We start from the raw sequence: 16,050 nt of genomic DNA, 5'->3' as shown, positions 1-16,050 counted from the left end.
ACATTCCGGCCACACTCCTTCTGTGAGAGCTTTCCAATCCCCCCTGCACTGCTCCAGTGTCACAAAGGGGCGGTAACAGCCCAGAACATCCAGCCCACAGTCTGTGAAATGACTTGCTGTCTTGAAGGAGGAAAGAAGTTCTACAATATAAGATACTCTTGGTATTGTATTAAGATATGGTATTGTAACCATAATAAAGTCTGCGGTAGGACCATGTCAATCACTCATGCAAAAAAGTGAAAGATTAAATTTGTTTGTGTGTCTTTTTCCTCCCTCTCCACTCTAGTGTCCTGCACCTGGCATTCAGATAAATGGTATGTGATTGCGGTGTACAATCTATCATTGTATTTTGTGATAAGCCTTAAGGTTTGTTGTGGGGAGGAAACAGTGTTAATTTTTTCTTTTTCTTCCTCTTTTATCAGCAACAGAAGTTTGCGAGAACATAACCAGGTATTTGCAGAAATTAACTGGAAAAATCTTTTTTTGGAAGCATAGTTTGGCTATTGCATGCTTTCCCAGAGTAGGTTCAAAGTCAACTTAATCAGAGGTGGGAGGAGATTATCTTCCTGCCCCTTTTGGAATCATAGACACGTCCATAATCAACCCCTATTTTAAAGGTTCAGCTCTGGATTATGGTAACTCTCAAATGGGAAACCTATCTGGCTCACTGGGTGCTCAGGGTTAGTACAGGAGGACTATGATTGGATGAACCATCTCAGGATGAACCCGCCCAAGGCTAGGGAAAATCCAGGTTCATCACATTGGTGAAGCACTTGTTTGCAAAGACTGATTAAATGAGTCCTTCCAGCATCCACAAGGTCTGATGTATTGACATTAGACTTGGAGAAGGCTAACAGGCAAATTCAAGCTGCAATACGTGGGTGCAACTCCCATTAAAGTCCCTGAGCCATATTCAGTGGTGACCTAAACAGAGGGGTAAGTTACACACTGGGTGTAAATTGGTCCGAATATGGACGTATTTGCCAAGGTACTTGCACCAATTTGACATATTGAGTGTAACTTGCACGCCAAGAGGATGTAGCAGGAAAAGCAACAAACAGGCGATTGTGAGAAGTAGCAGGATCTTCTCCTTCACACCATCCCCAACACTGCTAAGGTTACATTCAGCTCTGCCCTAATGGTGCCAGATACAACCAAAGATCACAGTGGGAACTGCACCTGCTTATGCCAAAGCTGAATTTGTTCAACCAGCCTGGGACAAGTTATGCCACTCTGCCACTTACAGCCTTTCTCTGACCAGTTACACTCAATACGTATCCTATATTAGTAGTTAGAAAACATGTCTTTAAAGACTCTCTGCACACACTGATAGTTTGCCATTGATTTCAATGGAAGCTGAACTCACATACCATATGTTCTGAGCTGAAAAAGAAGTAGCTCGTTAGCCAGTCACTAAAGACACTGAATTAGCATTCGTTTCACTCGTGTGTTGCTCTCATGGAGTACATTGCAGTTTCTTCCTCTCTTTTCACAGTAATGATGTTGGAAGGTCCTCAAATTTCACTCATTTAATCTGTGACAATGTGAGTATCACAAAGTGCTAGTCAAGAGGTTGCAAATATCCTTTCTAGTCCATTCTACCGTATTTCACTGCAATGTTAACATCTTGCTCACTTCCATAATTTCAAACTGGTTGAGTTTTCTAGGACGTGGTGGGCATTGATAACAAGGAAATGATGATTCTAAGAGTCACAGTCCCCTGCTTGGTCTGCCCCCTGCTCCAAGGGGAGGGTTTTTATCAGAACTTTTCCCTCCAGACTGGCCAGTGCACTGGTGGGGGAGAGACAAGGCTACCCTTGTCCTTCTCGTCATGCACCTGAGCAGAAGGAGGGGGGAGCAGCAGCCCCATGGAAGTGACTTGGGATGCCCATAGGCCATACAAGGGAGCTAGGAGAGGCCCTGCTCTCTCTTACTCTCCCAGAGTAGCAGCATAAATGTAGGTAATAGCCATACCAGAACCATGCCAGGTTCTGGGTGTAAATCCCTTCACAGGGAGAAAATACCTGGTCCTAAAGGGGTCTTTAATCTAGCGGAGCAAGACATAAGAAGAACCAATAGCTGGAAGCTGAAGTCAGACCAATTCCAATAAGAAATAAGGCACAGTTTTTTAACAGGGAGAGTGATTAATCACTGGAACAAATTAGCAAGGGAAGTGGTGGTGTCTTCAAATCAAGACCGGGTCCTTTTCTGGAAGATTTACTGTAGTTAAACACAAGCTAGTGGGCTCAGTACAGGGATAACTGAGTGACCAATGAGGGTCTGTCATACAGAAGGTCAGATAGATTATCAAATGGTCCTTTCTGGCCTTAAACGCTATGAATAACTTGGGGTTAATTGTGATCATGTCAAGCAGGAAGTGATGTTATCATTTTGGAGAAATTATGCAGGAAATGAGAAAGAAAGAAAGAAAGAAAGAAAGAAAGAAAGAAAGAAAGAAAGAAAGAAAGAAAGAAAGAAAGAAAGAAAGAAAGAATTATTTATTGTCTAGGTCAATGGATTTGTTTGTTCTCCAGCTACACAACTTGTCAACATGGAACAGTTCCTTTATCAGGGAAGCATTGGAGTTCCTGCTGAGGAAAGACGTTGATTTACAGCTAAGTGTTGTGAAGCTCCTTGTCAGCAAAGTGAACGGGAAAGAGCTGGAGGAAGCATTGGAAGAATTTAATGACAAGGTAAACTAGCACTTTGAGTGAGGCTCCATGGAGAAAGTGCAGGAGTTGTAAAGCACACTTCTTACGCTAGCGCTTGGAGAAAGAACATTACCTTCTCCCTCCGTTCGTGCCCTTGTGTTCTTGTTCTGTGTTGGCTGTTAAACTACAGATACTCTGCTTATATTCTACTCTCTGCAGAGTGCCGATACTTTTGTTACCTGAATGGTAAGAAAGCAGCCATCACTATAACAGGCTGCAGTCTAGAGAATGCACGTAACCCAAGACTGTGAGCCAGGACACTTAGCTTGTGTTCCTCGCTGGTTTGGGGTAAATCACTGTGTTTCTCTGTGTCCCATTTTCCTCAGCTGTAAAATAGGGGTAAAATGTTGCCCTCTCTCACGGGATGCGGGGAGCTCTCATAAAGCTGGTTGAATAGAAAGAAAATATTACGACAGATTGATAAGCCAACTTCAGCCCACAAATGGTTTCCTAGCACAAAAACCAGCTACATTCATAACTAGTATTACTGGTGACAAATCGTTGGTCCATCTCTGGTTGTGAGGCCTCATGAATTAGCATTTGTGAAACTCCTCGGGATCCCTGGCTGACTGGAGCTATAGCCGGGTGATGTACGGGATGCTGATTGTTACCCAATATCAAAGATAAAATATTTATGTTGCAGGTTGTTAACTCCTCACGGATCCCATCGGAATGGAAAGGCTTTGCACTGGAGGCATTATGGGATGGGAAGCTGAGAAACGAGGAGCTTTATAATGAGACAGAGTTTGTGGGGCCATGGTTCCAGAAGAGGTTAAGGCCCTTTTTAGCTGCAGTCTCTATCGACATACTCCAGTGCCTTCGGAATGAGACCTTGGGATGCGCGCAGTATCAGGCAATGTATGTTTCACTGGTTATATCTAGTCTCATTAGTAAATCTCTCCCGTCTCCCAACTCTCTGTGTTAGAAATGGATCCGTGACTTAGATTCAATTCAAATAGTGTTCCTGAGAGCCTGAGCTTATGAAGGACTGTGTGTTGATAGATAGATAGATAGATAGATAGATAGATAGATAGATAGATAGATNTGTGTGTTGATAGATAGATAGATAGATAGATAGATAGATAGATAGATAGATAGATAGATAGATAGATAGAGTGTCTGGAGATAGATAGATAGATAGATAGATAGATAGGGTGGATGGGGATAGATAGATAGATTCTGTATCTATATAGATGACTGATACCTTAGATTTGGTAACATCTGCTTCTTTGATGAGCGAATTGGAGAGATTAATCAGGGAAAGAGAGAGAGAGAAGAACGTTGGGGAAAGGTGGAGTGAGAGCTACGGAAGACAGTGGCTCAGAGCCTGGTGTGTGGGCATGGTACCCACAGTGGGAGAGCAGCATGTACTGATCAGGTGTACAACATTCACAGCCAGCTCAGGAGATTCTGTGACTCCTTTAAGTGGAATCTATGATAAACAGCCATATTGAGATCAAAGACTGGGAGGCAAAAAGCTGAATGGGACATCTTGCCTGTCATAACTAATCTGCCCCCCCCCCCCACCTCTCTGTGATGTATCATTCCCTGTTCCAGAGTTAAAGGCCTGGATCTGGAATTTAAAAAGATGAACCACAGTACCCAAGAGGAAGTCTACCGTGCTTTCCAGCTTCCTTACCTGAAAGGGTTAAACGTTACAGGTAAGGGAACCCATGATGGCTCCAGGCAAACCTGACACATCGCTGTCTGTTTTCAGGAGATTTTAATGGTGGTTCGGCTCTGACACTTGGGGTGCCAGGTGGGCAGTGATTCCTGCTGGAGAGCTCAGTTTATCCAGAGAGCTGCCTGGCAAAGGGGCTGCGAATGCCCTGGAATACAAGCCTGGGCAGCCCAGAAACCAGTGCATTTTTCAATGCTGACTTAGGCCTTGGATATTGTTGCTGATGCCTCTTCAAGTTTTATTGAATGGTGCTGGGGCGGGGGGAGTTTTAGCACCTCCTGCCTGTAGATCATGGCCTTTTGAATAGCCCTAGCAGTGTCTGATCTCATGGCACTTTCTAGTGAAGCATCCTTTTTTCAGCATCACGTTTCTTTTGAGCTGCGGGAGGTGCCCCCATGGCTGTCCATTGTTCTCTTGCAGGATCAGCTTGTGTTGATAGCCTTAACACCAGCACGGCTTGGCTAACGGCCAACTTTAGAAACTTCAGCAGACACGCTGCATATCACGACTTGCTCTCTCTGAACTCCAGATTTAATGGGGTAAGTAGTGGCTATGATTATTCCTACATACAGAGACAGGCGTGGTTATATTTTGGGTGTAGGACCCTGTTCTAAATGAGTTGCTGGCTTCAGGCCGCTTCCTAGGCGGACAGGTGCTAATAATCAGAAACCTCATTGTCACTGCCAGCACGGAACGGCTCCCTGGTGGGAGGTCCAAGCAGAGAGGTCAGTGAATGATTGTCCCATGGAGAATGAACTACTCTAGGAGTGGTTCCTGGGGCTGATGGCTGAAACACATGTGAGATTGGGGGACGCTTCCCCTGTTACTGTCCATGTGGTGCCTGTTGTGTGGATAAATACAAGCCTTGAGCCTGTAGACCTGTCATTTTATCAACAGCTCTGCAGGACATCAACTCCACCCCATCCTTCACCAGCACGGAGGGTTTTCTAAAAACTAGAGCAACGTGTGTTTTGCCTTGAGTCACTAAAATTGCTGCCCTGGGCATCCTTCCTACCTAAAGCAGATGTCTCATTCCTGTCCCTTCTCCTTTCACTCTGCCTTTCCTTAGTTCGATGTGCTCAGTAGTTTGACAGTGAAGCAGCGTGCGCAGTTATCAGCCACCCAGGGGACCTTGCAGACCCCCGAAGATGTTCAGAGACTGATGAGTTTTGTGACCACCTCTACAGTAACCGAGTACATCGATGAATTGAACAAACAGGTCAGGCTGGTGAGAGTCATTCCAGTGTTCAGGGCCATAGCCGGCCACTGGAGGAATTGTCATTGAAGGCAGTGGAACTTTTGTGCAAAAAGCCGTGGCAGGATTCATAGCCCTGATAGGCTTAACTTCCTCAAAAATGTTGGGGTACTCTATGGGAGTGTAGGTACAATACAGTATCTGTTCCGCATGTCCACCCATAGATGACACATTCCCTACTTCTCCCTAAGGAACATGTGGATACGGGGAGGGAAGATGAGGCTGGGATGGGACACTGCAGCTGGGAGGAATTTGGGACCAGGAGAACTGTGCTTTTATTTTCAAAGTAGTGTGTGTCTCCATTGGGCATCTGGGTGAGGGTGTGAGGATGGGAGTGGAAAAGAAGCAGAGGGGGAATCTAAAAGCAAGCCGTGCTCTCCAGAGTCTCAAGAGACTAGAGACCTATTGGAATATAACCAGCTCCCTTCCCAGCGGCTTCAAATCCAAGACACCTTGGGCCACCTCTTCCGCTGGTGTCCTGCATAGCTCCTTTGACTTCAGCAGTGCTATGTCAGTCCACATCAGCTGAGGATCTGCTCCCCAGAGCTCTCTCTTTCTCCTTCCCTTTGCTCCAGGCCAACCTGAGTCTGAAGGGGGACATCAGAGCCACGCTGCTACAGCACATCCTAGCTGCAGTCCAGCCAATATTTCAGAAGGCAGATGATGCTGAATTCGTGCACTGGATGGATCCTCGCCTTGCAGGCTTGATCTCAGGACTGAACAGCACCCATGTCCCACTCGTTTTCAACGGTCTAGAATCTAGAAACTGCTCTGCCATCAATGCTGTGTAGGAGCTATTCCCTTCCCCTGTTTATCATAGGACTGGCTCAGACTATTATTATCATCAATTAAAGCTGGTTGGAAAAGGTTATTCCCCTCTCCCCCATGGAAAGTTTTGACCTTTCAGCAAAACGTCTAAGTCCAAAAGATGTCAGCCAAACCCTGACATACTTTGATTCTGAAATGCTGCTGCCGTGCCTCATGGGAGCTGTAGTTCAGGTGCCTGACACTCCCATTCTCCTCTATACGCCAGGCTCCCTGGTTGGACTACATCTCCCTGGATGCATGTTGGACTGCCCTCTTGGTGAGCCTGTGTGGTACATCATGGGTGTCCTTGGTCATAGTGTAGACAATGGTTCCTCAAAAACCCAATTTTCTGTCCAAAAACAGTTTGGACAGAAAACTTTTGACCACCCCTATTATCAATACTTTTCACGTGCAGAGCACCTTTCAGACAAGGACCTCAAGTAGCACCTTACAAAGATGAGTGGCTATTATGATTCCCATTTTTCAGAGGTAGAAACAGATGCAGCGAGGCAGTGACAGAGCTAAGCATAAAACTCAGGAGCCCTGACTCCTGTTCCTGTGATCTAACCAGGACATCATTTTACATCCTCTGTTGATTATATGCTTATTATTTCGTGCAGTGCTGCCCACTGCTAGGTGCAGGTATATAAGGATGCAGTTCCTGCCCTGAAGAGCTGTTACATTGTTTTGATTTGTTTTTTTATGGGGGAAGGGGGTTGTATTAAGTTGTATAGATTACACTGAAGCCAGATCTACATGTAATGAAAGCGGTTTATTTCTGTGAACCCTGCATGGCTGCTAAAATACAGCAGTGTTAATAACACAAGGTCTGTGCATTAGAATATTGTGATGATGGTGTTATATTATGGACACAAGCAACTGGTGGATTCTAGCCTAGATCAAATGCACTGGCTATTCTAGACTGTTGCTGTGTAGAGATGTGCATCTTTTGAATCTCCATCCAACCCCTTTGCCCCCCTCATTCCCAAAAGCATGAGCAGGTTCGGGGTTCCCTGTTTCCAAGGGGCTTCCCAATTTTCCATCTCCATCTCCCATGAAATACACAAGCAGATTGGCATATGTATATTTTTGGTGCATCCAAACAGTGGTTAGCCTTAATCTGGTCCCAGGGTCCAAAACCCCTGGCTCCCGGTGGAATTTCCCAGCCAAGTCACTGGGCTTCGTGCCTCAGTCAACCCAGCTGGAGAATGGGGTGAAAAACCTCCCAAGAATACACTGTACCTGAGCTGAGTTTACCTGGGCTCCCATCCAAATCCCACTGAGGTCAATTCAGACTCTTGATGGGAACTTCAACAGGAGTTTGATTAGGCCTTTGAGTACCAGGAAGGGGTTGCTAAACTGCTTAACTGGAATGAGTTAAGTGATGTATCTGCTATGTTACAGAGTAACTGTGCTTAATAGCTCCATCACCGACTTCAGCAACACCACGCGACAGAGCATTTACCGCGGGATACTGAACGTGACAGCCGGTAAGGAGCATTGTTCATGGAAAGGTTTCACTAAACGATTCAGCTGCTTTGACATCGTAACTGGTTCATTCCACTCCGCTGAGCCCCACTCCCAGGCATTATTTTTAAGCCATTGTCCTTTTCCCTCTGGTTATTTCAGGTTCCTCCCTACGGTGCTACACCACAAACACTAGCTTCACCGTGTATCTAAGAGAGACGTTTCAGGGCTTTGCTGCTTTTCTGAATCTGAGAGATCTCGCCTCCATCGTTCCCGCATCTGAAATCCAAACGGTACTGGAATAGCTAGGAGATGTGTTCGTGATCTTGCTGCAACCCCCGGTTACACACACAGCCCACCTGAACAATCCTGTGAATTTGTACACGTATTCATAACGTGGTCTCCACATTTATTTTTTGCCTAATGCAGGAGGGGGCATTCTGCCTCCTGACGTACCTCCTTTTTGGGGAGACATTCTTTCAGAGTTTCTCTCAGTTACTAGTCCAATTGCTAGTGGCACATCTCTCTCTCTCTCTCTCTCTCTCTCTCGTATTTACAGGGGACCAATCACAGTAGTATCTGAGCCAACTGCCCCATTCCACTCCTCTGTTCATCATTGACCTATGTTTAATGAAGTCTCTTGAAAGTTTCTAACGCGCTTTACACAGCCTGTTGTCACACAGGTGAAATAAGAGGCTGGTCTTGGAAAGTTCGACCTGTACTCACATTGGGGCGATTCAAGTGATCTCTCCTATGAGTAAAGTTTACAGAGCTGGACCCTAAATGGATAGATCTGAGTCTGGTTAGTTGTCCAGTCCACATTACCAAAACCACCACTTCAGGTGACACTAATTGACTCCATTGTTGACAATCTCAGCAGAGAGGCCAAGGGCTGACTGGCCACTGAGTCTGAACTCCACTTTCATTGCTAGGCGTGAACCATTCCAGTTCAAAGTTGGGCACATTGGGAGAGAGCAGAGGGAAGTTACCAGCTCTGTGGTTTATACCCATTCTGTACATGAACAGGCTTCAGGGTTGTCAATCCAGCACCCATCACCCATACAACAGTCACAGCAAACAGTTCCTTTTGTCTAAGAGTTGCTACCATCAGCCTTCTCCAGCCTAATCCTTATCTCTTCATCCCAGATTGTGAATACAGTGGCCCCAGCTGCACTGGCTGATTTGTTATCCAGTTCTGACTTTCTCAATGACAACAACTTCCTGACTGTTCTTCTGAAGAACTATAAAAGGAGAGGGGCCTTCATTGACCTGTTTAACAAGAGGAGCATTATGGTAGGTCAGATATTTGCTTCTCACTTTCCCTAAGTCCAAATGAGCCTCCATATTGTAATGGGTTTTGCACAGAAACACCCCACCAGTGACCTGAATTAACAGGGGTCCAAATCAAGAGAATTCAGTGAGTTCCACAGGCAGCAAAGGGATATTGACAATGTGTCCGGACACTGCAAGTAATAAAAATCAGGAAACTCTTTGCCTTTGGGATATATTGGATCTTGCAGAGTGTTCTTGGAAGTTGACAGTATTTTATTGGGTTTTATAATATAGGAAGGACAAAAAAATGAGAAAAAAATTACATATGCAACTAAAAATGATTATGGGAATAAGAGCTCCATTAATATCTGCCAAGGTGCAATCTAAATAATCTAGCAGAGACTAGAGTAAAGAAGGGTATATTGCTGCCATTTTCCTTTGCCTTCCCTCTAGGACACCCTCCCAAATGACACCAGGACGGCCATTCTGGCTGGTGTGTGGCCTGCGGTGTTGAGGAGTGACAATGAGACAGTGGTGGACACGTGGCTCAGCGCACGTCTGTCGCAATATTTCAGTTTTATCCAAGGCAACATACTGAACTTCAGCGGGACCCAGAACGCCAGCTGCACAGCGTTCCGCACGATGTAAGCCCCCTCAGTGGAGCACGGAGGGCTCCTTTGTGTCACAAGTATTTCTGATCCTTAGTTGAACAAATTTCTTGACATTTATATGTCTGTAACACAAAATACTCAGAGTCGCAGAACATTTCTTAACATTTCCTTGTTCCATCTTTGTTTCGAGTACCAGCTTCCCGGTCTATATGAGGAAGCCATCCTGTGCTTAGCTGCATACCTGTTCCTTTCCCCAGTTCTAGGCTGTGTTTGCTTTTGCTGTCTAATCTTCATTACTCCTTTGTTTCCATTTCTCTATACAGCGTGGGCAAACTGAGCAATAACATTACAGCTTTCAAGGTCAGCCAGCAAGAGATCTATAATTTCACCAAAGACTATCTCACCGGTAAGTCTCAATGTCTGCCCTAGGAGCATCTGCTAGAGAATAGCCTGTATTCTCTTCTCACGTGATAGTGCCCAAAAGCATGAGAAATAAATTGAAATGTTAATGTTTGAACCCCGACTTGGATCTGGTATAGGCTGAAATTCAGAGGTCAGGTTCAAGGCTGAATCTGGGCTGGGGTTGAGTTTGGATTCTGCAGTGGTGGAATGGCAGTAAGTATTTGCAAGAAATTTTAACTTCCAACAGTAGAAATTTCATGACAGCGCAGATATCTATAGGTACAGAGCTTTATCTCTAGCTACGTTACCTGGTTTATGATTTAACCGTCATTTATTATGCAGCAACAAGTGCTAGACCCAGATGTTACAATGCCAGTGACCCACGCACAGCAAATTGGTTTGCTGCTTACCTTGGGCGTTCCATCCGCTACAGCAGTGCGGACGATGTAAGATCATTCATCAACAACAACGCAACACTTGTAAGTATGCTGGCTGGGGGCTTCAGTGTGATACTGGCCTGCGATGCAAGCCAACATGGAAATAACCACAGCGTGAGATTCTACGCCTGGATCCGGTCCAACTGAAGTTAGGGGCAAAACTCCCATTGAATTTAATGGGTGTGGGAGTGGGTCCATTAAGAAGAGGAGCACTGGCTCGTGCGCTCCCCCTGGTGGCATGGTCAAGGCAGCTACCAGGCCCCAAAACAGCTCTGCCAACCCCAGCTGGACCTCAGACAACAGCAGAACCTGTTAGCTGGGGGAGAATGCACGACTCCTATAGAGTTGAGTTTATGAGAGTTGATATCCTTCAAAGTGGTAAGGTCTCCACTTATGTAGTTAAGGTGCAGTCCAAGAGCCAGGTTCTTCTGGGATGCCAGTTCCCTGGGCGGGAGGGAAGGGGTTTTTTGAAATGGGACAAGGACAGGTACACTCACTGAGCCTTAGCAGGCATGGAAAATAAACTCAGCATCCTACCTAGACTTATTCCCCATGTGCTGACTTGGGCCCCCTGCCCTATATACCATGAAAAGAACTCAGTGACAGAGTCTGTATCTGCCTTGAATCCACCTCGGGCACTGTGCACATGTGAGATTTAGCTTTGCAGGTTCCTGTAGGGAAAAGACAAAGATCTTTGCTGCCAGCAATCCACACACTTTACTTCTCCCTCTCCAAGCAGACACCCAGCCCAACTTCCTGTGAAGTATTCTGGGTCGCATACTCCAACAGGCGTTTCCTAAGAAGTACTGTATTTAGACCGACACTAGCGGGCATTAAAAAAATTATTGGCTTAATCTCAGAGTTGCTGAGTGCTGTCAGTTCCTGCTGAAGTCTACAGATGCTCAGCATCTCTGAAAATCACGCTGAGCGTGGACTGACACTGCACATTCGCCCTTTCCTAGCTCCAGGATCTAGCCATAAACCCAGACAACCTGAGACTCATCAACCACACAAGAATCCATAAGGACGTAGCAGAGCTGTATGCCACAGCGCTGTTTGCCAAGAATTCAAACTTCAGTCTTGTCAAGTGAGTAAGAAATGTTTATTAGCACTAAAACCAAAGAAAATGTGCAGGAAAGGAATGAAGATGGTGAGTTTGCTTCCATGTGCTGTGCAAACGTTTATAGAAGAGCATCTGTTGTTCATTTAAATTTACACACACGCTCATTATATTTATGAGAGCTGGGTGAAAAATGGTACATTTCATGACAAAAAAAAAACCCACCGCACAAATTTTTGTTTTCTTGAAATTTTTGTGACCATTTTTTAATGTTTCTGATTTTTTTAAAATGTTTTTCTCACTTTTCAGTTTTTCAGTGTTTTGTCCCCCCCTCCCTTTTTTTCCTCCTCTGAAGAAGGATGATGGGGAAGAAAGAGGAAAAACAAAAAAATGAACAAAGAAAAATGAAACCGTAAAACTGAAAAAAATTAAAATTGGGGTTTTTTGGTTGAAAAATTAGAAAATTTTGGAAAAAACCCCAGAAAGATTCTATATGAACATTTTCAGTTTTTTTTAAAAAGTCCATTTTAATAGGAAAAAAAGTTTCAAATGAGAAATATTGACCAGCTGTCTAAATAGCCAATGTCAGACACTCTCTCTGTCTCACCCACCCACCTACCCTACTAACATGTTTTTCATTTCACTTTGCTCAAAGCCTTCCAGACCAGCTCCTCTGCTTTGCCAGACATTCTACCACAATACGCCTGCTCAACTCCAGTGCTTCACTGAGCATCATTGCTAGGATAAACCTCCATTGTGTCCCTTCAAACGCATCAGAACTCAAAGACCCCTTTACCACTGACCGCCAGGTAAGTATCCAGAGGTCTGTGAGATGTTTCTTAGCTGTTCAGAAGCCAGAGGGACATCCCATCAGAGTGTAACTCTAGCGGGAGGTCAGGTGCTGGGCTCTGGGGAAGTGTTGAATCGGAGTTTGCCGCTCCAACCGATGCATCCGAAGAAGTGAGGTTTTTACTCACGAAAGCTCATGCCCAAATAAATCTGTTAGTCTTTAAGGTGCCACCAGACTCCTTGTTGTTTTTGTAGATACAGACTAACACGGCTACCCCCTGATACTATCTGTAAAGGCTGAATCCCAACGCTCCAAAATCTTAGGGAAGTTTGGCTTTGGAACCAGTCATCTGTGTGGTTTTGGTTTGACCCTTAATTTAGATATAAAGTTTAGATCCAGACTCAGAGTCTGAATGTAGGTTTATCATCTGGAGATTGGCTTCTAGGCCATAGTAATAAAAAACCCAACATTCCTGAGCAGAATTTTGTCTCAGGTGAATGTTCCACGGAATTTTCTAGGTGGACTTAGTTATTAGCGATTTGTCGATTATTGTTTACAGTTTTCATCTCCCTTTCCTTCCAGCTCGCAACTATGCTCGTCGCTCAGATCACTACGTTTGATGCAAGGACCCTGGCTGCTTTGGGGCAGCAAGCCGTGGGGCTGACCTCCGGGCAGATTTTAGAACTGAGAGCTCAGGATATAGCAGATCCACTGGCCTTGCAGTCGCTTGGACAAGTCAACGGCTGGGATAGGGGACAATCTCAAGGGCTGATGAACAAGTTAATCAGCAGTAATTTCACGGTAGGAATTTGTCATCTTGCTAAGTGGGTCTGCACAGAGCATCTGGTGGTGATGTTATTTTGCCGATTTTGTATCTAATGCACATATATTTTGATTGCACATTCATCGTTAGTGGAGCTGGCGCACTCCCCGTTGACTTGGCTTTTAGCTGAACAGTCAGTTTCTATGGGGTTGAGCAGAGGGTTCGGGATGGGGAAGTCTCCACTAAGCGCTGAACCTTAGAGTTCTAATCGGGTCTGCTCTGTGTTTTCTTCTCATCGCAGTTCGATACGGCAGAGGCATTTCAGAGACTTGGAAGGTTGGTGCCAGGCCTCCCCAGTCGCATCTTCAGTAACATCACAGCAGACACTGCGATGAAGATGGCTAAGAATGCCAATTTCCATAGAACCATCAAGAAGGCTCCTGGCTATTTAAAGAGAGCTTTTGTGGACAAGGTAAGCAAAACTGCTAGGTGAGAACCTGCCTTCTTTCTTATTACTGAGTACCTGGTCCCTGTGACAGCTGGGGGTGGATTAAAACATCCCCATGGTATTCTTATAAGGGAAACGTGGTCTAGATGAAATTACTATAAGGTGGGGGCACAACTGTACTCAAAGGGTAGTTATCAATGATTCACTGTCAAACAGGGAGGACGTATCTAGCAGGGTCCTACAGGGTTCCATCCTGGGACTGGTACTAGTCAATATTCCCTTTAATGACTTAGATAATGGAATGAAGTGTATGCAGAGTGGAGAGTAGGCTTATAACATTTGTGGATGACACCAAGCTGGGAGGGGTTACAAACACCGTGGATGACAGGATTAGAATTAAAAATGACCTTGACAAATTGGAGAATTGGTCGAAATTCAACAAGTTGAACTGCAGTAAAGACAAGTGCAAACTAATGTTCTTAGGAAGGAAAAATCAAAAGCACAACTACAAAATGGGGAATAACTGGCTAGACAGCAGAGCTGCTGAAAAGGTTCTGGGGGTTATAGTGTATTACAAATTGAATATGAGTCAACATTGTAATGCAGTTGTGAGAAAGGCTAATATCATTCTGGGATGTATTAACAGGAAGAAATTTCCCGTTCTACTCAGCGCTGGTGAGGCCTCAGCTGGAGTACTGTGTCCAGTTCTGGGGGCCACGCTTTAGGAAAGATGTGGACAAATTGAAGAGAGTCCAGAGGAGAGTGACAAAAATGATAAAAGGTTTAGAAGACCCAACCAGTGAGGAAAGGTTAAAAAAACTGGGCATGTTTAGTCCTGAGAAAAGAAGACTGAGGGGGAACCTGATAACAGTCTTCAACTATGTTATGGGCTGTTATCAAAAGGACTGTGATCAATTGTTCTCCATATCGATTGGAGGTAGGACAAGAAGGAATAGGCTTAATCTGCATTTAGGTTAGATATTAGGAAAAACTTTCTAAGTATGAGTAGCTAAACTCTGGAATAGGCTTCTAAGAGACATTGGAATCCCCATCACTGGAGGTTTTTACCTGTCAAGAATGGTGTAGGGATTTATTTGATCATGCCTCAATGCAAGGGTCTGGACTAGATGACTTCTCAAGGGCCCTTTGATGCCTACATTTCTATGGCAAGCAAAATGTAGTCTAGATTGCCAGAAACCCAGATCTGCAACCCAAGCCATTGAATTTTCTGGGGATGGAATTGCAAAATGTGGAGATCCCATCAGAAAATGTGGGCATCTGGCTATTATTAGCCTGATTCTTTCATCCCAATGCATTAAAAGCATTTCTGGGACAAGTCACGTGGGAAGTCAAAGCCATGTATTTTGATAAGTTGATGGTATCCCTTGCAGATCATCTCCAATTCCTCATCGCTGAATGACATTTTAAATAACGTGCCAGATGATTTGGTGGACCAGGTTCCAATCCCATTGTTGGTGTTTCGAGACGAGCTCCTAGATCTTCGCAAAATCAATGAGAAACAATGGACACCAGAGCAGGTGACGTTAAGGGCTGGTCTCATTCTCTTCATTTCCAGAAGGGTGTTTAAGGCTGATGCTAGAGTTGGTTATATGTTAAATCAATGGAGGGTTGACCTGAGTGAGGGCTCTGCATTCAGAGAGGAGTCTATTAGGTTTAAGGCTGCATTTAACTACATGTGTGAGGTGAAGGCCCCGGGGACATTTTGTGAGAGGTTCTGTATAAGTGTGTATTATTATTTTATCTACATGCTCTGCTTTTAACCACCCATGGTTTCTCAGACATCTCCGTGACCTGCACAAATCTGAGTGGTGTGAACGTTAAGGGAGTTGTTTGCCACTTATAAAAAGGATTATGGAGAGGTCAAAGCCCTCAGCAAGACATCTAATCACACAGTAACGTTAGCTTTCTTCTTTTCTCTGTGGGGCTGGTTGCGCATGGTTCTTGGCTTGTCTCCCCCATGTCTTGTCTATCTGAGTGTGTGTTGTTCTCCCTCACAGGCAGCTGTGTTTTTTGTGGATGTATTGAATGCTACCGATAATTACGCTGAGTGAGTACTATGTTTTCAGAACTCCAAGCTTTGTGGGTAGGTAAAATAATCTCAGTAGATGGCTTATATGGAGCTATATCGTATGTGCTTCCGACGCTGCTAAGAATCAGCGTGACAGGCTGCTTGGATGTGGGCCAGATTTCAAAGGTACGTACGCACCTAAATGCCTTTGCACATGTGATCCTGGATGCCTAGGTGGAGTTTAAATACCTCTGTGTAGTGTTTTATTGTAGAACAAAAACAGACGTGTAAAGAATGCCCTACCCCTTTAAATCCAA

At 44.8% G+C, this 16,050-nt stretch overlaps 1 protein-coding gene across 1 annotated transcript; it reads left to right on the top strand.

Annotated features, from left to right (window-relative positions):
* The first annotated feature begins 302 nt into the window (after positions 1-302).
* On the top strand, positions 303-15,750 carry LOC117883826. The gene is made up of 20 exons (XM_034783621.1): positions 303-314; positions 423-450; positions 1,496-1,544; positions 2,535-2,693; positions 3,355-3,569; positions 4,269-4,372; positions 4,813-4,931; positions 5,462-5,611; positions 6,223-6,434; positions 7,859-7,944; positions 8,084-8,214; positions 9,068-9,214; positions 9,647-9,837; positions 10,128-10,210; positions 10,549-10,685; positions 11,606-11,730; positions 12,359-12,512; positions 13,076-13,294; positions 13,558-13,728; positions 15,096-15,750. Exons 6-20 carry the CDS (start codon positions 4,300-4,302, stop codon positions 15,483-15,485), a joined length of 2,388 nt encoding a protein of 795 aa, XP_034639512.1. The 5' UTR covers positions 303-314; positions 423-450; positions 1,496-1,544; positions 2,535-2,693; positions 3,355-3,569; positions 4,269-4,299; the 3' UTR covers positions 15,486-15,750.
* Positions 15,751-16,050: the final 300 nt, after the last annotated feature.

This window comes from Trachemys scripta, chromosome 10, assembly GCF_013100865.1.
Source record: "Trachemys scripta elegans isolate TJP31775 chromosome 10, CAS_Tse_1.0, whole genome shotgun sequence".
Lineage (NCBI taxonomy): Eukaryota > Metazoa > Chordata > Testudines > Emydidae > Trachemys > Trachemys scripta.
Note: the sequence above shows the minus strand (reverse complement) of the source record. Positions and strands in the feature narration are given on the sequence as shown.

Excerpts from the sequence above, each read along its gene's own strand:
- LOC117883826 (XM_034783621.1), top strand. The coding sequence starts at position 4,300 with ATGAACCACAGTACCCAAGAGGAAGTCTACCGTGCTTTCCAGCTTCCT. Across the intron at positions 8,215-9,067 it reads CCGCATCTGAAATCCAAACG|ATTGTGAATACAGTGGCCCC; the intron begins GTACTGGAATAG and ends TCTTCATCCCAG. Across the intron at positions 10,211-10,548 it reads CACCAAAGACTATCTCACCG|CAACAAGTGCTAGACCCAGA; the intron begins GTAAGTCTCAAT and ends TTTATTATGCAG.